General features: G+C 39.7%; 2 protein-coding genes across 2 annotated transcripts in view; one reads left to right on the top strand and one right to left on the bottom strand.

Moving 5' to 3' along the window:
* cds1 (CDP-diacylglycerol synthase (phosphatidate cytidylyltransferase) 1) overlaps positions 1–13,692 on the top strand; it is a 34,764-nt gene extending 21,072 nt beyond the window's left edge. The window contains exons 7-13 of the mRNA XM_075467253.1: positions 1,147–1,229; positions 1,552–1,639; positions 4,417–4,485; positions 4,817–4,969; positions 5,849–5,968; positions 6,687–6,790; positions 9,413–13,692. Coding sequence (XP_075323368.1) covers positions 1,147–1,229; positions 1,552–1,639; positions 4,417–4,485; positions 4,817–4,969; positions 5,849–5,968; positions 6,687–6,790; positions 9,413–9,536 — 741 coding nt within the window. The 3' untranslated portion in view covers positions 9,537–13,692. The remainder of the gene's footprint in view (positions 1–1,146; positions 1,230–1,551; positions 1,640–4,416; positions 4,486–4,816; positions 4,970–5,848; positions 5,969–6,686; positions 6,791–9,412) is intronic.
* A 677-nt stretch (positions 13,693–14,369) lies between these two features.
* tmem175 (transmembrane protein 175) lies at positions 14,370–23,583 on the bottom strand. Its single transcript, XM_075467252.1, has 10 exons — positions 23,299–23,583; positions 21,700–21,738; positions 21,533–21,630; positions 21,400–21,451; positions 21,169–21,204; positions 21,000–21,083; positions 19,726–19,890; positions 17,668–17,746; positions 17,448–17,583; positions 14,370–17,270 (listed from the first exon to the last, which is right to left on the bottom strand). Exons 1-10 carry the CDS (start codon positions 23,500–23,502, stop codon positions 16,598–16,600), a joined length of 1,566 nt encoding a protein of 521 aa, XP_075323367.1. The 5' UTR covers positions 23,503–23,583; the 3' UTR covers positions 14,370–16,597.
* Between the last annotated feature and the right edge of the window lie 3,462 nt (positions 23,584–27,045).

Genomic DNA, 27,045 nt, shown 5'->3' with positions numbered 1-27,045 from the left:
GACACAGAGCAATCATTCATCCCCATAATCATCTCCCCTGTCGGTTAATTTCTACAGGAAGCCAGAGTAACTCGTGATTTTCTGTGGGGCCATTTGGAACAAAAGATCTGCTACCTGCTAAAAGTTCTAATTTTAGTGCTCTGTCAGACCCACTGTGGGTCTCGCGCTCCACCGAGTTACATCATTCATGAGATGGAGGTGGACAGCCGCGCCATTCGTCCTGCTGCACATGTGGTGTCTCTTTTGATTAGGTTTTTGAAATTTGTGGCCACCATAAAACCCGGAGCTTCCGCACTGCCCTCGGCTGTCATTCATATGCTTCTGCTTAGTTTTTCTGCCACGAGGCGGCACCTCTGTGCACCACATTTAATCAGCCCAAACACGTCTATGCTGTATCTTATTTAAAACGTGTGGAAGTAAACCTGCTTGAGCCATCTTTCCCACTGTGTTTAGGTATGTCATGCTAAAAGTCAGTATAGGTTATGCCTTTCCTTCTTCACATTTTGGTACTTTAACCATTGAATCTCAACCATTTGTCAAGAACTTTTAATTCTTATTATTGCAATGGAAATGGAGGAAATGGAAAGAAACATTTTTTCATAGCTTTATCCTCAGTGAGGAACCCAAAGGGTTCAATCTTGAAAACAAATTTGTGTATTCAGTTAATGCAATGATATGTTGATGTACTGAAGATAAAATTGAGCACTGGATAGTGTAGTGGTAAGATTGCTGCCTTTCATGTGGGTGCTGCCTTTCAAATGCTAACCCACCCACCTGAAAGGTACTACCTCCAGTTGGGGTCCTTAGGCAAGACCCCTTTACGCTACTTGCCTACCTGGGATATGAAGGAGGCTTTGGATAAAAGACTCCCTCACAGCTACACTCAGGCCTGACTTAGTCTCTGCTGAATACGCTTTAATAGAAGTCTTCATCATCCACCTGTTGCTTTTCTGATCTAATTTTGATGTTTTGGACACGTGTAGATTTAGTCATTCTGCGGCTTGGCTTTGTGAGCTTCCGTCACCTCATCAGTCTGTCAGTTTGTGTGATTCATCTTATTTCTAACACCGGCCAGCTTCTGAGCAGGCACAGCTACATTCCTGTGCAGTGACACTGTGATGTTTGTGTTTGTGTTTGCCATTCCAGTTTGCTTGGACCCATGTGACCCTGTTGATTGTGGTAACTCAGTCCCACCTTGTCATTCAGAACCTGTTTGAAGGAATGATCTGGTAAGCAGGACACGGTCCGACCAGAGGAATCTGCTTTGGTGTCTCTGACAGTTGTATGTGTGTTATCACAAGTGTGTGTTCACCGTTGTACTCTTTACTGTTAATATAGCAGATGAAAGACAACAATTGATTAAAAAAGAGTGTTATGTCATAATTTACTATTCTAAAAGGGGAATAAAGGCTAAAACCTTTTCATTTTCAAAATGTGATACTGCAGAATTCACTTGTCTTTAACTTAATGGCAGTTATAAGTTACAGTGGATGCATTATGTTTGGTGTAAGGTCCACGCCACTCACAGTAGCTGAAATTCCTGTTTTCTAGGTTCATTGTTCCTATCTCCATTGTGATCTGCAATGACATTATGGCTTACCTGTTTGGGTTCTTCTTTGGGAGAACTCCCCTTATCAAGGTAAGTCATGTTTGTTTGACTTGGTGATAGTGGGTATGTTTACCAGGAGCAGACAAGTGTGTATACATTCAAATTTAGTCTTTTAGCAGATGCCGACGTTCAAGCTTCAGCACAGTAAGAAACCCTGGCCTACACGAGTGCTAGATCTGTCTAAATGATAGTAAACTAGTAGAACAGGCAGAAAAGAGGGAAATAAGCGCCGGTTAGTGTGTTAGAAGTGTTAGGAGAGGAGCTGTTATTTGAAAAGACGAGTCTTTTTTAAAATATTTTTGATAGTAGAAAAAGACGTGCCTGCTCTGAAACCAGATAAAAACAGGACTGAGGCTAAACATAACTTCTGTGAGCTGTAAATTAAACTTGGGGTAAGTAGAATGAGATTAAATGTGTTAAATGTATAATGTGAAAACAAAAAAAAACAACAACAAAAAAACATACCTTTAAAATGCAGGTAAATATGTTATTCCTACTGAAATGGTGTGAAAGCGATGCTCCGAAAGCCAGACTAAAACCAGGATTTTGTGGTCTGTTCAAGGGATGTTTTCTTTTCCCAGAGCCTGCTGGCACGAGGAGACGCATTAAAGGCTTTTCATCACAGTTTGTTAGAAAGCAACAGCCCATATTTCTGGGCTTCCACTGCAGCCAGCAAATTAAAAAAAACCGGGCCAAGCCTTTTTGATCTATGTGCTCAATAATGTTTCAGAAGGGATCATCTTTTAAAAAGCTATTTAAAAGCCAAGTTTATGTCGGGCTGTCTCTGACTTTTCTCTGTTGTAGCCTGGTCACAAGTGGTTTGTAAATGGTAAATGGACTGTAGTTGTATAGCGCTTTTCTAGTCCAGTTGAGCACTCAAAGCGCTTTAACGCTACATGCTACATTCACTCATACAGCACGTCTTAGTCCTAAGGACTACACACGGCTTTCTTCTATGCATTCACACACATTCTTACACTGATGGACGCATCGGTAAACAACGTGGGGCTCAGTCTCTGGGCCAAGGACACTTTCACGTGTGGCCTGGGGAAGCCCGGAAGTCGAACCACCGAACTTTCTGATTGATTGGCGACTGCTCAAAACATCTTGGGCTACAAATGGAAACCAGAAAACTTCCCGGACCATATATGTGTTCTGTTGCTGAATGCTTGTGAACAGATATTCAATTCAATTCAATTCAATTCAAAATGTATTTATATAGCACATTAAAACAACCTCAGGTGACCAAAATGCTTCACAATAGCAACTGCATCACATATTAAGAGAGTCATCAATGAAATAGCAATAAGAATAACTTCATCACGGATAAAAAAAACCAAATTTGAGATAAAATTAGCAATAAAAGTAGCAAGCCAAGGTAAACTCCATTTCAACTTGTGGAAGGTCAGGGAAAAGAGATATGTTTTCAATCTTGATTTGAACTGGCCTAAAGACTTTAGACCTGAAAGGACCTGACAGACAAAGGGAGGCTGTTCCACAGTCTGGGTGCTGCCACAGAGAAGGCTCCATCACTTCCATCACCTCTGGTCTTTAGCTTTGGGAACAGCCAACAGGAGCTGGTCAGCTGACCTCAATGCTCTGAGTGGAGTGTAGGGCTGCAGCAGCTCACTTACGTACGACGGGCCCATGGAGTTTAAACACAGATATGACAAGAGTTTACCTGAGGTCAAAGTAAAAAGAATTGAAATTTCAAGTAGATTACTTAGGAGATGCTATTTTTTCCCATTGAATTAGAAGGAACTCCCACGTATTCTCTAACTTAATATAAATAATCCTCACAATTCATAAAATTGCTGTCTCTATAACAATCCAAGTGAGTCTTCAGAACAAAACATCCAAAAATGTATATTATATGTATGAAAACATCTGCACATGTGATGGAAAACTATCAACAAAAACAGAAACCCTCATGACAAATATAAGAACTCCCAATCTGCAAACTCCAAGACTGCACCTTATATTTGCATAAAGGGTTCAGTAGTACTATCTATCCCTCCATTAGAACTCCAGCCATCAATAGCATTAAAAACAAACATGGATGCACTCACAAACTAAATTACAACTCTGGAATATCTGCAGCCGCTGTGTATTTAGACGTTTGTTCTGTCTGCTATTTTAGTGAAATCAAAAGCAAATCTACGCAGCACAGCTGGTGATGCAGATGTTGTCATACATAACGTTCCCCCTTTGGCTGCAGCACATTTCTCAATCATGATAACGAAAGCCTATAGTTGTGACAAATGAATTTCACAGAATACGCAGATTCAGCTTTACACAGAGAAGGTCTGAGTAGAATAGAAGCTCCTCTTTGGACAAAGTTGATGCGAGACTCCGTCACATACAGCTGGTCTTTTACATCCCGTCTGTCCTTTCGATGTCGCTCAGGTTGAGCAGATAGGTGTGGAGATAACTGACTCAAGGCACCAAATTTCCACAGCAAACTGTTCCCAAACAGCCCTAAATGTCTGGTTCCAGCACAAGCATGTAACCTGGACTCTTTAAAATGTAAATGATTGGGTGCTGTCCTTAACCTTCCCTTAAAGTGGACTTTGTTTAAGTCATAACTCAGGATTCACTCTTTCTGTTTCATGCATGTTTTACTCTTTTTTTTCAATTACAGAGTAGGTTTGTAACATTTAATGATGACTGTTGTTGTATATCAGTCCTCACAAGAGCTCAGAGCTGGGATTTCTTTTAAGAATGCCAATAGATTCACTGATAAGTAAAAAGCATTTATCATGTTGATGTGAAAGACGACTTCTTTGTCTCCTCTAACGCCCCTGCAGCTCTCACCCAAGAAGACGTGGGAGGGCTTCATCGGAGGTTTCTTCCTCACGGTGGTGTTTGGCTTCATCGTGAGTACACTGTTACTGTTCCTTCTGAACCCTTTCCAAGTGTCCAGAGCCAGAAAGCTTTCAATTCTGTTCACTGTGAGCCATAGCTGAAGAATTCCCAAAGTAGAAATAAAAAACTTCTACTTTGGGATTTGCCATCCACGACTGCGTTTGTGCAGATAAGAAACGGCATGAGGACAGTTTTCATAACACGGTTTCTAGGTATTTGGTTGAAGTTGGATTATTTTAATTGAGTGAGATGTCAGCTGCAGCAGCGTCTCTGCATCTTCTAAGATCAGTTCTTTGAATGAATGTAACGCTCCTGTTTTCCTGTGCTTTGCTCTCCCCTCAGCTGGCCTACCTGCTGTCTCAGTTCCAGTGCTTCGTGTGTCCTGTGGGGTTCAACAGTGACACCAATGGCTTTACAGTCGATTGTGAACCCTCTGATATCTTTCTGATGCAGGAGTACACTGTTCCTGTTGTGCTGCAAAACGTACTGAGATGGGTAAGACAGTTGAAATGCTACACTGGCTCTTGATTATTTATTTTTTTTCCTTTGAACATGGCAGTCTCAGCATTTCTGCCTGTCTGCTTGGTGTTCATAAGTCTGGCCCAGCAAAGAGGCGGTGCTCTTGTTGCACCAGTTTTTCCGGGGCTGGAACCAGAGCTTTGGCAGTCTGAACAGGAAGAACTGGTTCTAAGTTAGACTCTGGCTCCAAACTAGCACTGGAACCGCTCTGGTGGAAAAACTTGAATTTGTTTCAAGATCATTTCTGTTGTTTGAAGTAAAAACTTTTATTAGTGGTAAATCTTGTTTTATAAGTCGGGTTTCTCATGCACTGACAAATCAAATCTGAAGTTTTAAGCAGATAAACTAGTTTGAGCAGGATTATTATCAGAGGGCAGTGGTATAGGCTATGTTTGTCCTAACCAAAGGCAAAGCTTGAGGATGAAAACAACAACTGTGGTAAACAAGAGGAAAACGCAGAGAGCTCTTCAGAATTTACCTTCATCTCTGGGCATATCTGGGATGTTGTCCCTCACATCTCATCATTTGGATTTTTGCCTGGTCAGACCCAGAGTTGTTTCCAGTCCCTCTAATGCACATCGAGTCTTCTTTAAAACAGCCGAAAACCACCTCACTGTACAAACTCCACTGCACATTAGTGGAAGTTCGGCTTTTCTTACTCAAATCTTCTAAATGTGAATTGAAAACAACAATGCATACTCAGCTATATTTGATCTTGTTTCATTAAATAGAATGTTAACTGAGCGGTATGCAGGAGACCACCTGAAATTCAGCTTGAATGAGACTTTTTTTTTTTTTTTTTTCCATTAAGCTATGTTTGAATATGTGTCCCATTTCTTCTCGTCTCTCTTTTAGAAAACGGTGAACCTGTACCCCTTCCAGATCCACAGCATCTTCCTGTCCTCCTTTGCATCTCTCATCGGGCCGTTTGGCGGCTTTTTTGCCAGTGGCTTCAAGCGAGCTTTTAAAATTAAGGTAATTAAGGCTTCTCAGTTTGTCTTTTGCTTCCATGTAAGACATGATTTCAGCCCCCTTTGCTTAATCCCCGATGTATCTTTTTGATTTTTGTTCCACTCCCTTTGCTGTTGCTATATTGTGCAAACACTGAGCAAATTCTCCTACCACCACAAGCTACGCGCTCATAATCTCACCTTAGATTAAAAGAGATGGTGGAATGTAGCAGAAACTGGTTGGACTGCTTGGGCTGTGGTGAGGAGCTGAGATTGTATTTAAAGTGACAGTTTGCCCAGCAGTGCTTGGCCTGGTCAGCCACACAGCAGCACTCACTCACTGCTGCAGGCTGCCGAGGTAAACAGCTGGCAGCCGCTCAGCGGCACCATCGCTGTCACTGCCTCAGCACTTTAAACTCTCTGAAAAGTTCATTCTCAAACTACTGAGCCAGCCTCGGTGTTTGCATAATCATCCTCAGTCATTTGGATGTCTGCCTTTGTGCAACATCTCCATCTAGTGACAGAACACGAGTTGGGCAACCATGGAAAATGCAGCATGGAAACACCAGACTGGCAATAAATGAGTATTTATTTTAGGGGGTGAAAGGATGAAGGCGATTCATTTCAAAGAGGGGAGGAGATAATCCAGCTCCATCCGATTTCCACCAACAAACGACAATATGTTACACTTTGATCTGAGGCAGCTTGTGTTGTCTCTCACCCTCTTCCCTCCTCTTCCTCAGGACTTTGCCAACACCATCCCCGGCCACGGAGGCATCATGGACCGCTTCGACTGTCAGTACCTGATGGCCACGTTCACTCACGTCTATATCGCCAGCTTTGTCAGGTAAGAAGAGTAACGGAAGGGTGTTCAAAAAGTTCATCAGAAACATTTAGAGAAGCGAGGATTAGCACAGTATTATGCACCAACACAAATAATCCAGTGAAGGATTACCAAGTTTGTTATTAAATGTAAATGTATTTTATTTATACAGCCCTTTACAGACAATCTTTACGATGTTCCAAAGTGCTTTACAGCAGGTAATAAATAAAGAGAAGAATAAGTAAAAACAAACAAAAACAATAAGAGAACAGTGAAGGCAATAAAATACAACAAAAATCAAATAAGATAAAATAAGATAAAAGTGCCATCGCACTACTGGGTATTAAAAGCAGTCCTAAATAAGGAGGTTTTTACCCTAGATGTGAAGAGGCCCAGGTCAGAAATGAGACGCAGCTCGACAGGGAGCTTATTCCAGAGCCTGGGGGCAGCGACAGAAAAGGCTCTGTCACCCCAGGGTTTGTATTCTGACCTGGACACTTCCAGCAGAAACTGATCTGTTGACCTCAGAGCTCTACCAGGATGGCGGACTGTTAAAAGCTCAGATAAATACGATGGGGCGAGGCCGTTAAGAGCTTTAAAAACAAACATTAAAAGTTTAAAATCAGTTCTATAAAGGACTTATTAGTTAGTTTAATATTTGTAGTATTATTATAGTAGAACTGTATAAATTAGTAGCAAAGGCAAAAATGCACTTCCGTCTGTAATTTCATTTTAAAGAATCTATGTCACCCATTTCAGACTATCATGTTTTTCCTCAAGAGTTTTAGGCGATCACGCATTCACAGCTTTTAGTCCTCCATAAAGATATATTACTACACCTACAGTTAGCGTGAGCCATTAGATAATGGCTTTGAGAGGCTGTTCAGAGCTGATGTTCCCATGTCCTGGGTGATCCAATCATAGGTGGACAGCTCTGCATACGTGTTGTCACATCTGATAGTAAAAGGCGTCACTACATGGGCCTTGAGATCTTAGTTATCTACTCAGTTTGTGCGAATACATGCAGCCAGTATCACACACAGATCAGAAGATCTGATGCAAAGACTTTATGAGGCTCACACATGATATGAAAGTGAGGGGAGCATGAAATAATTGATTAGAGCTCAGTGTCAGCACACCTCTGCTGACTAAGGAAAAACAGACTGCAGCTGTCACTCTAAAGTAGTCTCTGTAGAGAGAAAAAAAGAAAAAAAAAGAAGCCTGCTGACAATAAACTTCAGCTTTACATCCTGTAATACAGCCATGGGCTGTGTGCGCCTTGTAATGGCTCAAATGCTCCACATGAAGTTGTATTAAAACACAGGTTCTGAAGATTAGAAACTTTTTTTTTTCTTCTCATTTTCTTTTTTTTTATTAGAATAAAAAGATCAGAGGGATGTAACAGAAATGTACATGTTATGTTGGGACATCAACATCTGGGTTTCTTTAAACAATTAAATAAAATATTAAATAAAATAAACAGGAGACCGAGCAACCTTTTCCTTAGACAGTAGAGCTGTGTATCAGATTATGAGAAAAAATGAAAAAAAAATAATAATAAATCCCAAGAGTTAAAGAAATAAAGAAATAAAACAAACAAAAAGACAAAACACCAACACAAAAACCAAATCTATCCATTTGTTAACTCCACGAAATCTGGCTAGAAACATACGTAGCTTTCTAAACATTCAGACCAAGCCCCAATAAAGAGTGACCCCCAAGATCAGACGGGGCAGATCCAGAGCTTTGGCGCTGCACTCTCAGCTGCTTTGTTCACGGTTATAAAGGACGAGCTGGAGTTTTTTCCCCCTGAATGATGCATCCCATGGGCTTGGGCTCTGTATCTTATGGAATATATTCTTTCTGGAAATCGGAAAAGCGGGAACACATCCCAGTAGAAACTCCACGAGTTGTGCTGAGCCCACATGAGTGGGTGGTCCTTCAGTGTGGCCTAGGACGACTGCACGTTCACAATGTTGAATGAATGCATCTCAAGTGCTTTGAACAGGACTTATATTTGTCTGAATATGGCTTTACACTGGAAAAAATCTAAATCTTACCAAGTATATTTTTCTCATTGAGTATCTCATTACACTTGATATAAGACACAATTGCCTAACAAGTACCATTTCAGCAAGATATATATAGGGACTTGTTTTAATACAATACATCTTGAATATCTTGTTAAGTGAAAAAGTCTTGAAGTTTTTTTTTTATAGCTAATTTCAAGATAACTTTATTTATCTATCTATCTTCTTTATTTTTTTATTACTATATTTAGAACTCAAACGTTCTAAATATCACATTTTATTTCAAGAAATCTTGACAAGCTGATTTTAACTAGTTCCATTGGCAGATTTTTTGCTTATTTCAAGCAAAAAGGTCTTGTAGTTGTTGTTTTTGGAGGGGCATTTTTTCCAGTGTACGATCAGTTTTCAGTGAATATGCAAGCGAATGATGTTTTATAGCTTCCCACGTCTGTCATGTGACCCTCACCTTGAATGCAGCTTTTATATAGCGGTCCCTGAAAATTTTCCTAAAGATGCAAATGTACAGAAAGACATTTTGAAGAAAAAAAAAAGAGGTTTTCGTGACTATGTCTTGGTCTATAAGGGTTTTTCCAGATTATTTTTATATTTTTTGCAGAGGCCCGAACCCCAGCAAGGTGCTGCAGCAGCTGATGATGCTTCAGCCGGAGCAGCAGCTCGGCATCTTCCACACTCTGCACTCCCACCTGAGAGAGAGGGGCATGCTGCCCCAGGCCGAGTGAGAGCCCGCCAGCCTCGCAGGATGATGACCGGGCAGTGTGAGGTGGTTGTGATATTTTGTGTAAGCATGTGCACACAAACAGACACACATGCAGAATGCGTGTGATCCCAGGCCTCTGTCAGGGTGCCCCTCATCATCCTGTCTGCTCTTTTTTTCCAACTTCCAACAAGCTCAAAATCACAACTTTGGACCTAAGGTGACTCTACAGAAAACAAGAGGCATCCCATTTAAAAAAAAAAAAAAAAAAAAGTTGACTTCATCCTGGACTGTCATCAGCTGCAACATGTTTAAACAGGCAGTCACCAGCCTAAAAACAACTGAAGATAAAACGTCTTACTGAACTAAAGTAACTTCAAAGCACACGGCTTTCCCAGTCCAGGTGAATTTTGGACGTGCAGTTTCGCTGTGGATGGCTAACATTTGCACTGACTTCTGCTTTGAGAGGAAAAAAAAACAAAATGTATGAAGCATCTACCAGCATAAACTGGCCCCGACGCGTTGGGCACGTGGACCTGAGCTACAGCTAACGGACTTTTGCGGCCGTTCTTTTCTGGGTTTTGGGCAAATCATGATGCAACAGAGGTGTCAAACATACTGTTTTTTAGACTGTGCTTATTTAATGGTACTAACTTCACAGCTTAACTAAACATGTAGCATGATTGCTAGTCCTGTCTTAGGCTACTGCTAAATGAAGTGATGTTTAATCTCCCGACTTCCTCAACATGAACATTTAGCTTTTAGGTTTCTGATTAAACCGACTCGCACAATATTGGTCAATACATATTGACTGCAAGCATGTTCATGCAGAAAGTAGAGCTTCATCTGCACACTCAACACTTGAAGTAATGTATTGTACATAACTATACTGAAAATATTTAGCTGAACAAATACATAATATATAACTACTTATACTGTAAGACCTGCTGTGGAAAAAGAAAAGAAACACTTAAGCTAAGAGAGATGACATGCAAATTTGTAGCTTTTAGCATGAACAAACTAGATTTTTAACCGGTAGCGATGTAGATTTGAGCTGAAGATATTTAGAGAGTGTTGTTGGGTGAACTTTTAAGTGGAGATGAAGAATTTAAAATGCTATGCCATTTGGGAAACGTACTCATTAGTTTTCTGTCTTAAAGTTAGATAAGAAAATCAGCACCACTCTCACCTTAGGTTCTTAGTATAGAGGTGATTCGCTTATCTCGGCATAAGGACAGGAGGCACAAAATAGCCGGCTTGAGTCTCATTAAAGTCCTTCAATCTTCTTACCAGCACCTGTAAAGCTCCTACAGCGGCAATCCACACATAATTCTACAAATTGGCTTGTGTGGAAGCTGCAGAATGCTGCTCACATGGAAGTAAATACGCATCATTTGCAGTTTCTAACCTGGTTTCTTCTGTCTTCTCATTAGTTTTGAGCTTGAGATTGGGATATTCCTGAATGATGCATAGAAACTAGTGTCCCATATTGTAATAGAACTTGTACATAGTTAAAAGAATATATATATTTTCCCACCATTCTTCTGATAAACTAATCCCTGTCGGATGCCCACTGTAGTCTGTGTGGGATCAAACTTTAAGTAGGTTCCTGGAAAATCAGTATTACACCCTGCTGTGGTGATAGTGTCTCAATAGATTAATAAATCTCATGGCTTGTTTTCCATTGATATTGTAATAATATTGTTACTGTGAATGCTATTGATCATGATATCCTGACACCAACACATCCACAAAGTGGGGAAATATTTTCCAGCTCGTAGTTTTCCACTTCTGTTTAAAAATGTGGAGTGCAAGGGCGCCGCTTCAACAGGTTGCTAAGAAGCGATGGAGACTTTTCAACCAGGTGTGAAACTGCCAGTTGAGTTTTTCCTTACAGATTAAAACATATGCGTTTACATGTGGGCTTTACAGGAACAACTTCCCGTTCTGTTGCTGAAATGAGAGTGGCGTTCATCTTCTTATCTCGCTTTCCAGGAAAATGTTGAACTGTTCCTCTGTTGGTCTTAATTTTAGTTGCACTGTCGTGGGGGGGTGGTGTTGGGGTTCTTATACATCATATCACTGTTAGAAGCTTTGAATGTAGTCCGCAGTATAAGATGTTATCGATGATAACAAAAAATTAGATTATTTGTAGATCTTTTATACTTTGTGATGTGCCCTGACAGTACAGACAGACATTACTGTAATTACACACATCTTTAAGTATAGAAAAACACAGGGAGGTGGTTTATTAGCAATATCGTATCTTATGCAAGATGGAGTTTTACTCCTAAAGATGTGGAGTTAGTCATTTGTTTCTACAGGACGTCTGTGGCATTTCTGATGAGTCACATGATGTGACGATGTTACGGGCGCTGCGTTTGCGATGAGATTCTCTGACGGAATCCAGATCTCTTCGGAGAGAAATGTTTACCAAAGCACTGTCTGATCTACGCTGATTTCCTTCCAAAAAAGCTCCGGGGGCCAACCAGCCAGCGGCCCCTCCTGTCCCCACATCTGGAAAAAACCCAAAGCAGGGGCCGGAGAGTTTGGAACCGGGCTGCAGACTAACGTTAGCACCTGTGGCCCGTAGAATGCGTGTTTGCGTTCAGTTGTCGGTCAGAGAAGATTTAATTTATTCGTCCTTTTTTTGTTTTGTTCATGTTTTCCTCATAGAAGTGGATTTTTAGGGTGCATCTCCCATTTGAAATGAGTGGGGGGGGGGCACTGGGTCGATTTTTGGGGACCAGCTGTATTGCACTGTTTAAACCCCATTACTAACAACACACACACACACACACACACACACACACACACACACACTGGCTCGTCTGTGTGCAGCATCATCCTGAACAGCATGAAGCGAAGCACTTGGACATCAGCACAGTGTCGACACTGAAGCAACCTGACCAAAAGCAGAGGACAGAAACCCACAAAATTAATTTTAAAGCAGTTTTATGAGGAGTCTGGAGGGTGCTGTCGGAATAATTTGTGTCACTTATTAAACATTCAAACAGATCGTTTAAAAATGACATTCTGATGGTACAATTCCTCAAATATTTGATCTGACAGTCCTCTCAGCCAGCAAATGATGATAATGGCAAAAAGTTTGACTGTACTTTATAGAAGTTACTTAAGAAGAAATTTATAAACGCGTCTTCTTATCAGTGATAGATTGATCAGTTCTGGCAACAGCTGATTAATAAAGCAGTCTAGGATAGTAAGCGTCCTCAAGAGTCCATTTCATTGAGTCTATCCAAATTCCTCATGATTATGTTGTTTAACCTCAGCAGCCGTCATGCTCTTTGAAGAATTATCCATCGAACAATGCAAGACAGTAAACTGCCACTTTTATTTATTTATTTTTTTAATTTGATTTAGTTTTGCCTTAAAAATCCCTTAGATTGAAATGATTATTTCTTCCAAGAAGGACATAGAGTTGTTACCATTATGGTATCCATTATTGTTTTTAGCCTTGGTCGTAGTATCCAGTCTTGGATTGCTTTTGTTTTTTAACTTGTTAGTGCATTTTCTTTCTTATTAATGTGTCAGACAGTTTCCCAGAGACCAGGCATTCCCCTCAAACCCAGAGATTCCACTTCCACTCCTGATAATGATAATAAAGAAAGTAGCAAACACTCCCACTTGAAGCTGAAATAGACAGAAGACTCTCAGTATCTTTTATTTATTCCAAGATTGGAAACATGGAAAGCAGTTCTTCCAGCTAAATGTCATCACTTACCACAGTCGGTACATATATTGTTCCACCGGCACACTCCAGACTTTTTACACTTCCAGTTGACTTGTGGTCTAAGTTCATGTTTGAGCTGATTTATATTTTTTTCCAAGTCCAGGCGTAACGTGTAAACGGCCGAATGGAAAGCAGGAAGTTTTAATGTCCCATATGTCTGGTAATGATGCGCTGCTCATGTTCGGTTTCTGTTCCGTTTAATTTATCATTTTGTGTATGTTCTGTTTGATTTGCTTTGAGCAGAATTGATTTCTAATGAGAGCCTTTAGCTTTTAGAGTGAAGAAGATTAAGAATTATACTGAAGAAGAAGAAGAATGCTGTTGAAATTAGGGGCGATACAAAGTCATGTAAAAGCAACACATTGATATCATGTTAGGTGCAGCAGTTTGTTGTATGGAGGTGAATAAAGTTTGTTTTTTTTCTTTAAAATGTGTTTTCCATTTATTCACGGTGTTTCGTGTATTTTGTTTTAGGCCAGGGCAACGATTAAAATTTAATCTAATTAATCACATGATTTCCCTGATTAATCACGATTAATCGCATTTGTACGCAAAATCCAAAAATAAATTCAAAAGTAGTGTATAGCTTTTAGCATTTAGCTTTATTTTAAATGTGCTGCCATATGAATGAAAGTGCCATAACATTTGTTGTGCAAACACACTTTTAACATCAGCATCTTTCTGTAGTTTTTATGTAGAAGCCTCGCTCCACTGTCTGTTTCCTTGAATGACTTGCTGCTATCAGTTGTGTGTTTTGCCTTTAAGTGATATTTTAGACTGGAACTACTACGCTGAGAAGACAATTCAACTTGGCAGTGTTTACAGATGACTTTGGTTCTGTCGACTCCGCCGTCTGGAAGAACTTTAAAATGAAAATGGCCGAGTAAACGTTCCGTACCCTTCTCCATGTTTGGTGGATCCGCCGATTACTTTCTTTTCCGGTTCCACAGCAGACAGCAACAGACTTTTACAATAATAAAATAAATAAAAAAACGTGCGATAATGCGCGATAAAATATTTATTGATGTTAAATAATTAAAGAGTTAACTCGCCCTGCCCTAATTTATTATTATTATTTTTTTCATAATAACGAGACAATAAATCCACTTTCACATTTCAGGTTTATTCACAAACAAAGCTCGACACTTTTGGTTTTTAACATTTTTAAAAATTAGCAAATGGTGTGTTTGCGTTAATGCAGCCGTTACAGACACCTGCAGGGATCCTCCGTTACTCCCCAAAGACCCAGCTCCATAAACACGCCACCAAGTTCAGATCATTACAAATTTGGAACGCGCAAACAGTCACTTCTGTTGGGACAAAAATATCACATGTATTTTTACGCTCATCATTTTGGCAAACGGTGACTTTCATGATGGACGGGCGTTCTCTATACGATCAAACAAATGCTGACTTCCTTACCAAAGAATGATTACACATCTTAATAAGCAGTTAAACGAAACCAATACAAGTTTGCAAATTAAGTAGAACATAGTCCTGAGCTAAACGGACAAAAAACAGCAAAAAATACAAAATATACACATTCAGTGCCATCTTTTGAAAACAAACAAACAAACAAAAAAAGTTTTTTTTCCTGGCAGGTTTCAGTTAAAGTGCATCTCAGATTTCAGCCCCCTTTGACTCGGTATTCAAACAGAAATGTGTAAATGATGAGCAGCTCATCAGGACGGTGGTGGCTTCACTGTTGGAGCTCTACTCCACAGAAACACACTGTTTTGTTATCGAGCTACCCAGTGAACAGAATCTGTTCCGGGGTTCTCATAATAGTGGGCAGTGAATACGGATTCAGAATTGTCAGTTCACCACGCAAAGTCGAAAACGGCCGAGCACAATCCGTCTCTGTTCTAATTTTACATACATGGCTTCATGTCTGATTCAAGTGCAAAGTCTGCTTATTAAAGAGTCAAGAAACTATAACCCCTGTCCCCAAAATGTGTCAAACATAACCGGTGATTGAATGTAAAAAGAAATACCAAAAGGGAATGAATCTGTCAGACATGAAGAGAGGAGATGTGTTTACCAGCGAGTACAGAAGAATCCATTCACTTCCAGTTTGTAAGGAATGAGGTTAAAAAAAAAGAAGAAGAAAAAAAAATAGGCCTCCTTGAATAGATTCAAGGAGAAAAAGCATTGAGACAACAGTGTCTGACGGATGATGCCCAAGCTAAAAGCTGCTCAGATGGGGGCTCTGAGAAGAGCACATTTTTGGAACTAAAACTACTCAAACATCACTTTTGTAGCAGCTTGAGCAAACACTATATGGTGGATGTTTACACAGCATCACTTTTTCAATAGTTACATGGTCTGGGTCTTTAAGATGTTCCCACAGTTGAGATGGTGCAGTGTCAAGTCAGCAAATATCTGATGCAGAAGTGATGCAGTGTGAAAACCCAAAATAAAGCATTCTTTTCTTTAAGGTTTGGCTGTTAACGATGCAGAAAACTTCTCTCATGGTCCCCTTCCGAGTAGCTTTTGGCTTAGCTTTTCCTTCCCGAGTCATTCTGGTTCTCTGAACTGCGAGCGCTCTGACTGCTGTCTGACACTGACTACTCACAGGTAAAACCTCTCCACAAAAAAAACACTGTGTCCCTTTAATGCTAAAACAAATGAAGCAAAAATGGGAAACATTTCACAGGGTTTTCTTTGTTTTGTTACAGTACAGAACTCCTCAGTTCCATAGCACTTAGTGTTGGTGAAAGTGTGTTTTAATTTAATTTAATTAGTCCTGGAATTTTGTTTGTACAGTCAGCTCTTTTTGTGTGAAAACAACTTCTTGTTTTCACACATTTTAACCAGAGATACTCAAGCCTTCAGCTTTTGTTTTGGATTTCGATGTGTCCTAAAAGACTAGAGCGTAAAAATTGATCACGGCTGTTGGATGGACTGTACACAAAAAAAAAAAAAAAAAGATTTGACTAAACATGTTGATGCCTGTTTATCAACTCAATACAAGCCATCTCAGACAGATCAGACTATCAAACCAGCATTAGATGCTGCTAATATGATCAAATGATTGTGTTTCGGCTGTCTGTCTGAGTGCCGTATGTACACACTGTTCCAACGAGTGTTTTCTTAACCTCTACAGCAGCATCCGTATTTCTCTTTCAACATGGGTGGCTGTATTTAATCCCATCTGTGCCGAGTCCCTCTCAAAATTTAAAAGGTAAAAAGTGAGCAATGCACTTCCAATTTTGGTCTTAATTTAACCCCCATGTGGCTCCTGATGAGAGGCCAAATCTAAGCAGGAGCTCTTTGAGCGGCCAAGCCTTTCAGCACCAAATGCCCCACAGCTCTGTCAGCTCACTGCACGTCAGCTAGGTAACTAGAGCGTTAAATGGCATTCTCGTTTCATCCACTTCCTCCTCCACAACCGTTCTAAGATCAGGCCGTTCGGGACAGAAAATCAGCCGCAGCAGCGCCAACCCAACGCGCACTAAAATCCTCAGCACCAGAAAAGCAAACGGCACCGTAATCTCCATGAGGTGGAATATGGAGGCGCTGAATCTACTCAAAATGCACGTTAGGAAAAATGTCCCCAAAGCAATGCAGGGGTACAGAGCGAGTTTGGCAAGCATGAAGACATGCTCACGTCCACCGTACCATACGTACGGGTGCAGAGTCTCCCGCTCACTGTGGAGAGCGACCACCCAAATGGAGAGCTGAAAAATGCCGGCGAAGAAAATGATCACGCAGCTAATCTGAATGGCCTCCAGTTCGTTGTGAGAGTTGCGCGGGAACTCGTGCGTCAGCTGGTAGGCCAAAGGTAAACCCCCAACAAATGCCAAAGAGAACGTGTTCAGCAAGCCCATGAAGCGCGTTGCCTTGGTGACGTGGAGGAAGAGTGAGTGGTGGACAAACCAGAGGAGGCCGACGGTGGCGAAGGAACCAAAGTAGGCCAGGTACTCCGGGCCGTAGTCCTGCAGAGCCGCTACCAGGCTGCCGCCATACTGCTTCTGCACAACTTTGGGGTCAGGAACATTGTCTTCACTAAAAAGGAGAGAAGCCGAGGATTTTAATACATTTGTCACACAAATACACCTCGTACTCAGATGTTTTTGTACAAAACTGATCAGGATTTCGTACTAAAAACATGTCAAAGTAACGGGCAGACATACGGCCATCCTGCATCAACCTATTCAAGGATATATATAAGGTCAAACAAACCATATGTCCAGGATAAGAAGTGTTGCTACAATGGCATAGACCCCATCACTGAAAGCCTCCACCCGCTCTTTGCTGAGGGGCTCACTGGGCAGGTAGGTGTAAAACAACATGGAGTCTCGAGTCTCCTCCACATGACCTGAAAAGGACAAGATGGGGTTTATGACTGGAAGTAAGGTACGCTTGGCCAGAGAGAAGCAGCAGTGTGTGTGCCTGCGCTTACCGATTGCTTTGCTGCGACACCACTTTAAGCACTGGGAGATGTAGGGCAGGAAGATGACGATGGCTAACAGCACGTAGGACTGGCGGATAAAAGAAAAGTTTCACAAACCTTCATGTTAAAGCACAGGAAGGCAACAGGTGGGTGTTTTTAGTGAGGTTTGGTTTTGTCATTTCTGGTTTAACACGCGTTCAGAAACTATTTCAGTTTTTTGCTCCACTCATCGCTCTTTAAGCTATAAAAATTGAGACTTTATTCCTTCAAAAATGAAAAAAGATGCATCCAAGCACGTGAATGAAAACGTTTCATCGCAACTTTCCGAAACAAAAGAGCGTGTGAAACTATTTTTTATTCTATGTCATTCTATGTTTACTCCAACAAGGACTTTTCACGAATTCACAAGGAACAAAGGTCATGGGGGAATTCTTTTCATCAAGTTTGAGCCAAATTGACTGAATTACAGCGCAATAATATGGGTTTGAAAATGCTACTTGAAAATGTGGACAATGATCATTTTACTTATTGTTGCACATATGTTTGATCTACACGTCTCTGGTAGGGCTGTAGCGATACACGAATCTCACGATACGATGCACGATATTCAGCCAACGATTCGATTCGATGCACTTACATCATTTTCTGAAAAAAAAAGGGACAGTGTGATTTGACATGAATCGTCGCTGATTGGACTGGCGGTCCGTCCTTTGAAACGGAAGGACAACACCGCCAGACGAACAGAAACAAACGTGAGGGCTGTGCACTTTATATAACATTTTTGTGAACTAATTTATGACTGTTTGTAGAATGTGACCCCCTGGCATTGTATTACATTAATGTTCTGTGTTTTCACAAATTGGAACGTCTGACTTTTCAATAAAGCTTCAAAATAAATAAATAAATAAAAATCTAAAAATTAAAAAAATAATAATAATTAAAAAAAAAAAAAAAAAAACGATACTCGTGGCCAAAAAAATTAAAATAAATCAATACTTTATCGGGAAACAAAATATCGATAGATATCGCAGTATTGATAAAATTGCTCAGCCCTAGTCTCTGCTAGGGGTGGGTATTGGCAAAGAAGTCACGATTCGAATCACGATTCACGATTCACATGCCACGATGCGATACTATCACGATGCATCACGATACTTGAATTATTGCGATGCACCACGATGCATTGCGATATTTTCACTGAACATAATTAAAAAAAATAATACAGCCATTACCAGTGGCTGACTGGCTGTGTATGATCTGGATAGTGTCTTCAATTGATACATAACTCAAAGATAATCAATTCATAACTGTATTTATTGAAACAACTTTTGGAGGTATTGCCATTAAAACAAATATTACTGGACACGCTCATCACAAAAAGTGCATAGGATTTATAAAACGTAAAATAACAAAATAGGGACGATCAGTACAGACAAAAAAAAGTGCATAGGCTTTATAAAACTATAAAAAATATATATATAAATATTGCAAACATCCCTTGCAGCGAAATGCATCAATTGCATGTGTCCTATCATTAAAGGCATAAAATTTTTTTTATTTATTTATTTATTTTTTTTAAATAATCGATACTTGGCGTCAAGAATCGATGCAGTAGATCGCGAAAATTAGAATCGTGATGCATCGTCATGACGATTATTTTGCACACCCCTAGTCTCTGCTCAGTTTGACACATTTCATCTGGATTTTTGTCAGAGAAAAGCGCATAAAAATGAGTCAAAACACAGAGAAGATGCAGTTGATTATTTTTTCCTTATTTATAAGAGCCACTGCTGATAAAGTGTTAAAGTTTTCTAACAATGTGCAATTTCATGTGTGGGCAAGAGTGAAGTGGATCAGGCAGAAACTGGCCTGTGCAGACGCTCCAGAGTGACCTAAAAATAAGTTGCTTATTAGAGGCAGGATTCAACATTAATACATTCTAATCGTAACCTTCACTCGTCTTCTTATCTTATATTACCTTACCTTTATCAGCTAATCGTCCACTGACATTAAAATGTTTAATGGGCCATTATCAAATAACTGATGAGGAAAAGCAGCGCCACTGACCAGCTGGAAGAAGATGAAGGAGAAGATGCTGGCGAAGAAGCACATGATGGGAACCCTCATGATGACTTTGAGGATGTGGTGCTTATAGAAAGTCCGGTTCTCTGAGATCTGAATCTGCTCGTTCAGCAGGAAGGGCCGGCTGAAGGCGTACAACACAATCACCGACTGGAGAAACACAGAAAAGCCGAGGAGGTGGGTTTTGTACTGAGCAGTGTATACACGGTAGGGGTGGGCGAAAAAAATCGATTCATCTACATATCACAATTTTTTTATGGGATGATTTTAAAAATCGATTTTTCTCCCCTGAATCGATTATATTACGTCATATCCGTGTCCAGAACAACTTAATCAATTCATCACATTAAGTTATGCAGACACCCCATGTACAGAGGCTATAGTCCTCACTGCAGCTGGCCTCGGTTCGAGTCCCGCATCGGACGGCCCTTTGCTGCATGCCTTTCCCCCTCTCTCTGCCCCCTGCTTCCTGTCTCTCTTGAACTGTTCTGTCCGTTAAAGGCATAAAAGTCCCCAAAAATATTAAAAAAATATATATATATATATAAAAAATATTAAAAAATAAATATATATAAAATATATATATAAAATATAAAAATTTAAAATATATATATATAAAAATATTTTAAAAATAAATTTGAAATAGCCCACATTTGTGCTGTGTGGACATTTCAATTCATTTTGTAACTGTAAACTTTAAAACATGTTAATTATAGCTATGTAATATATATGTTAATTATATAATTCAATGGGAAAATTGATTGAAAAGCACTTAACGAGCCCCAAAATGCATTTTGAAAATGCAATAATAACTGTATTTTAAACAGGACCTTGATAAAAATGACATAAATGTCTTCTCCATTTTGGTTCTCGCTGAATCCCAAAATGCAATGGGAATCTCGATTGAAAAGCACTTAACGAGGCCATTTTGAAAAGGCCATAAAAGCTGCATTTCAAACAGGACCTTGAAAAAAATGACATCACCTCTTTTTGTCTCAGTTGAAATAAATGTCAGCTGCTGGACTGACTGACACAGACTGATGTGCATTGTTTATGGGAACCACATTCATTCTAGAAGTGTATGATTCCACTTGTTTGTTTTTTAAGGAGGAAGAAAATTGCAAATACTGATTATATCGAATCACAGTTCTCAAGAATCGTGATACAATCGAATGGTGACCAAAGCACATCGTCCCACCCCTAATACACGGTGTGGAAGAGGGTTTGATTAGGATTAGAAAACACTTCAGCTGCCTCACCTGAATGACTCCTATCACCATCACACAACCACAGAAGAGTAAAATCCCCAGGATGTTCTCAGGGAAAGTGGCCATCAAAGAAAACTGCAAAGAAAGTGCAGAGCGGTCAGTAAATTTGCGCCTGTATTTGTGACAGATGTGGTGAACAGTTGGAGGGACTCATACTCACGGTGTATGGCAGAAAGGTTATCAACATCATGCAGGCCTGAAATAGAACCGAAAGCAGAACTTCCCGTTAGAATGAAGGAAACGTCAACGCCACAGAAAAAAACAGTTTCAGTCCAAAACAAGATTTGCATAACTGGTATTTCTGTAGAAATTATAAATAAGCTTAAAACTTAAACGAAAAAGAAGATGAATCAAAATGTAAATCGTGAACGCACAACGATCCTGAACTCACAAGGTTGAGCAGCGCGAGGCAATCATCGATGTGCACGATGACTTGGAACAGCCTGTGAAGATTAAAGGAAAACCGCTGCAGTTTGAACAACAGAAGAAAACAACGTGAAGCTTGAAACGGTTCCGATAATTACTTGATATGAGCCGCCCATGCGACGGTAACGATGAGGAACGTCATCAGGTAAACGGCGATCTTTGTTGTCAGCAGAAGCTGAACGCTCTCCCTCAGCTCCTGCAACCAGACGCAACGTTTTCATTTCAGAGAAAACTGCAATATCATCATAATATCATGAAACACTACCTCATTATTTTCCACTTTGGTGTGAGCAACAGGTAAAATCTGTGAATGAAAGAGAAGGTGTTAGAAGAAATATCAGTTCAAACATGACGTCATACACAATTTAGATAGATAGCTACTTTATTCATCCCAATTTGGGAAATGATTGTGTTGCAACAGCGTACAGTATAAAAGATATGTACACAATTAAAGAAAAAACAAGCGAATAGAATAAAAATAGAGAATAAACATCAGCTATAAACAAATCTACAGTATGAAGAGTAGGGTAAATAATAATAATAGTAATTATAATAAACATGTGTGACTACAGGTCAACTGAGTACAATACGGCACGTTTATCCAACCCTGCTTTCTTTGTATTTCTAGACTTTCTTGTAATCTTTTAAAGTGGTCTTGCTCAATAGTTTCTCTTTGAACATTGGCTGCTGAGTGAAGACAGTTTTCGAGGTTCCCCTGAGCCCACGTGGCTGTAACGATCATGGTGGCATGACACACATTTAGAAAGAAGCTCCTTTTATACCCAATCCTGACATCCTCACCTGTCACTAATTCATCTGCCGATTGTAGAATCTGCCAAACACTTTTACTTCTATATTTCGTAAAGTAAGTAAGTAAGTAAACTTTATTTATATAGCACCTTTCACAGATAAAGATGCTTTACAATCAAATACATAAAAAAACAATTATAAGAAAACGCCACCAATAAAACAAATGAATAATTATAAAGTCATAAAAGACGAAAAAGACCATACTGTAAGGGCTGATGTATGGTGATAAATCAGATCAGAGATATATGCAGGGGCTTGACCATGTAGGGCTCTCAAAGTAAGGACCAGTATTTTAAAATGGATTCTAAAATGGACTGCAGGGATGCTAAAACTGGGCCGATGTGAGCTCCTTTCTTAGTGCGAGTTAAACACTGTGCAGCTGCATTCTGTGCAGCCTGGAGACGATCCGGGTCTTTCTCATTAAAACAGATAAAAAGGCTGTTACAGTAGTCTAATCGAAAGGAAACAAAAGTATGCATAATCATCTCAAGTTCAGCCTTCAAGACCAGTGACCTTAATTTGGCAACTTTTCTTCCAGCTTTTCCTGAATGTATGGGCAGCAAATCCTCCATTTGTTTATATTCCATGAGTGAAGCTGGTCAGTGAAGACGATTACAATCCTTTCTTTGTATTCATGTCTGTTAAATGAAGGTTCATATAAATGGACAAATAGATTTTGGACTTTTTTTGTTTTTAGGCTTTCATATGAGGGCACCCTTTCACTGCATTGCCCACACATTCATTTCAGTTTACATTTATAAATGTTAATAATTTATACTGAACTTTTATTTTTGAAGATCAAGTTAATCTAATCTTGACTCGGCTCTTAACTTGCTGCTGACATCTTAGTAAAGCCTTGTACGCGCACTACTTTTTGCAGTGTTGCTGCGTTTTACTTTGAGCTCGTCATCCATCCTCCGCCACCGGTGGCTGCATTGATCCATCCTCATCGCTCCCGTCACCGCAGCCTGAAGCCTGGCTCATCGGTTTCTGCTCATCATCACCCTGCAGACTACCTAACGCTGCGACTCAGGCGTTATTCTCGGCGTCTTACCATGACTGTAGCAATGATGGAGATGAGAGCATCACTGTAGGCCAGCAGTCTGTGGGAGGACTGGGTGCTGCTGTGGCCCTCTCTTTCGGACGGAGTGACGCTCTCCAGGAACGAAGAGGACGCCGTGTGGCTCCTCTCGCCTTTCTTCTCCATCTCCTCCTCGACGTGGTGCTCAATGATGTCGCCGTCGTCGTTTTCCCCCATCTTCGCAGGAGCCACGGGACCCTCAGAGAACGGCTCTGTTTGCAAACAGCGTAGTGACAGCTGACTGTGGGCGGGGAAACCGGAAGTGGCTGCCCGGCTGTTTTCCTGTTTCCTGCTAAGATCCTTTATTAAACAGGAGCACGCACTTTGTTGCTATAACAAATGGCTCATCTGAATCTGAGTTTATTTTTTTAATTTAGTCGTTTTTATTCTGCCTCTATGGAAGTCTATGGAAGCCCATTTCCGCCATGGAAGAAAAAATAAAAGACCAACAGGAAGTCATAATTTTGACTTTCAAAGTCATAATTATGAGATAGAAAGTCAAAATTATGACTTCATGTTGGTCTTTTATTTTTTTTTATGGCGGAAATGGGCTTCCATAGTGCCCAGTGGGTGTGATAAAACTCACCTTTTTAGAAAAGCCTTTAGCTTAACTGAAAAATCTTAAAATTATTTTTCTGTTTGTTTATTTGTTTTGTTTTTTAAATGCTAGTTTTAAAATGTAGCACTCTGAGGTCATTAAGTTGATGTAGTGCTTTATAAATAAAATATATTATTATTATTATTATTATTATTATTATTATTATTATTATTAAGATAGTTTAAAATATATATATATTTTAAATTTAATTTTTAATGACAACGATAAGCTCCAAACCAGTTATCATGTGGGGTCCCAGATAAGAATTTGAAATTGACTTAGGCAATTTAGCTAACTGAGCTAATGCTAAGCTAAAAAAGTGTCATTCATTTCAATGCAGACCCCCTGCCTGGTATTATATGATGAGATAACACTTAACTAGCTCCAAACCAGTTATCATGTGGGGTCCCAGATAAGAATTTGAAATTAGCAATTTAGCTTACTGAGCTAATGTTAAGCGAAAAAAAAGTATTATTCATTTCAATGCAGACCCCCAGTCTGGTATTATATGGCGAGATAACACTCAACTAATTGTACAGATCATACACTGTTCAAGGTAATATCCTGACTCGTGATATATTATATTACTTAATACCTGATGTTTTCAAGTCAAGACTGATTTTATGTGACAAAACATAACAGAAAACAGAATGCAGTGATTTGTAACACAGTAAGCATATCAAATGTTGAGGGTGAGACTAATAAAAAAAATGGTGAGGTGTAAGAGCGAGACAAATAAATATATTTTTTAGTGACAACAATAAGCTCCAAACCAGTTATCATGTGGGGTCCCAGATAAGAATTTGAAATTAACTTAGGCAATTTAGCTGGCTGAGCTAATGCTAGGCTAAAAAAAAAAGTATTATTCATTTCAATGCAGACCCCCAGTCTGGTATTATATGATAAAACTCAACTAATTGTACAGATCATACACTGTTCAAGGTAATGTCCTGACTCAGTATGATATATTATTATTACTTAATGCCTGATGTTTTCATGTCAAGACTGATTTTATGTGACAAAACATCATAAATTAGGAAATTTAATTTCACACTTGAACAATCTAGGCAAACAAATTACTACCCCAGTTCCAAAAAGGTTCAGATATAGTGTCCAATGAATAAAAACAGAATGCAGTGATTTGTAACACAGTAAGCATATCAAATGTTGAAGGTGAGACCAATAAAAAAAACATCCCACTGAAAATGGTGAGGTATAAAGATAAATAAATATATCTTTTTTTAAAACTTTGAAAGACCTCCAAAAAGCCTGTAGAACTTTTGCTCAAAATGACTCTGAAAGATGACGAGAAAGTCTGACTGCTTGGTACAAAGAAGTGAGCCATGGATTGAGAGTTATGCACAACACTGCGTATTCTGTGTCCTGTTTCAATATTTTAATTTATGACACAGCTTCATGTTTTAGGTGAACAGTATCTAAACAAACCTTCAGGGAGTTGAGTGCTAAAACCAGAGGGATTTAGGGGTGTGTCTGCGCTCCAAACGTACACACATCTTTGTAAATCTGGCAAAAACAAAAAGCACATTTTTGCTTACCCATCCATTCACACAGTTTTAGTCGTGAATCTGCACAGTTTTATGCATCTGGCCTAAAAACTTCAGGGTGACACTTAAACAGAAATATACATGTTATAACACAAGGAACACCTTTCAATTTAATCAATATTTTACTCTTATATATAATATATTTACTATTTTACTGTGTCTCACCACAGACAAAGATGGAAGGATGTGGAGAGAGGAAAAACCTGGAAAAGGGAGACTTTGATGTTGCCACTAGGGGGCACCTGTGCCTTGTAGGTCTTTAAAAGCTGTCACGGTCCAGTCCCGCACCGTCCTTACTCAGGATCTGAGAAATATAAGCAATATCTATATAAGAATTATTGGCTTCTCTCCAAAAGAAAATTTGTGCTGCCTGCAGTAAAATAAACTGAAGATTTCTGCATACCTCAACTCTACTATAACTACACACAAATATGTCATTAATTTATTAATACCAATTGAATCACTTGATGAATCACACATCTCAGTACATTTATAATGGCTTCCAAATCGTAAAGATTTTTATGTAGCTGGGGCTTAGTCTGATGAGACTCTGATGTACTTTATACTGGTATCTCACTGATGCAGACATTAGGGGACACTGAAACTGTGTGCCATAGAACAGGATGGCAGATTCAGCTCTTTGTAAGAGCTCACCCTGTTACCCTATAAATCCCATTTGGTTTTACGGCCTCTCTCAGCAGAAGGATGGGCAGGGGTACAAATAACAATTTGTTGAGCCTGAGGCATTACCTGGAGCTGTGTGCCCTCAAATGATGCATCTGCGTTCAGGGTCCTCCTCCCTGAACCCTTTTAAAGCACGTTTGTGGCAGTTTTCTCCACTAATACACCTGGATCCACCGCTTAATCAAACAATAAGTGAGATTTGAGCAGAATAAAGTGGTCACAGTTCAGCTGGAGGGGGTTTATTACTCACTGCTTATGGTAGTTTAGCAATGATGATGGCTGCCAGAAGCGAAAAAAATCTGGAATGAACTCAAATGGGGTATAAAAGTAAAAATGCTTGTCCACATCACAATATATTGCAGTTTGCAGCTTACATGAAGAGCTATGGGTTCAGGGTCTGTCTGTGCTCTCTCCATCTGCCTCATGTAGCTGCATGGTGACATCATTTACTTACAACACATTGAAACGAGACAATGTAGATTTGTTTCAAGGAGTTGATTTGGTCTCTACATAAGCAGGAGGGGAGGCGGTGCATGGTAGTAGGATGCTGACTGTCTTGAAGCTGTGGGGTAGAGACCTATCTGACACAAGAGTCCTTTAAGTTTTCTACTTTGCCGTCAGTCATCGTTCTAACACGTTTCTACTGTTTACAAGTAGAAATATTACCTGTTGAAATCACACAATTGGGGTTAGAATTTATTTATAGGGTTAGCTTTCGATGTTACAAAATGCAGAGGGTTGGAAACATAAACATGGGTCAGATTATGTAGATTCTCACCAACCCAAATTTTCATTTCATCACTTTCAGTCCTGATCTGTTGCACTATTCCACTGTTTTTTCTTTTTTTTGCTGCATGTTAGATAGATAGATAG

This window comes from Odontesthes bonariensis, chromosome 6, assembly GCF_027942865.1.
Source record: "Odontesthes bonariensis isolate fOdoBon6 chromosome 6, fOdoBon6.hap1, whole genome shotgun sequence".
Lineage (NCBI taxonomy): Eukaryota > Metazoa > Chordata > Actinopteri > Atheriniformes > Atherinopsidae > Odontesthes > Odontesthes bonariensis.
The sequence above is the reverse complement of the archived record's forward strand: the minus strand, read 5'-3'. Positions and strand labels throughout refer to the sequence as shown.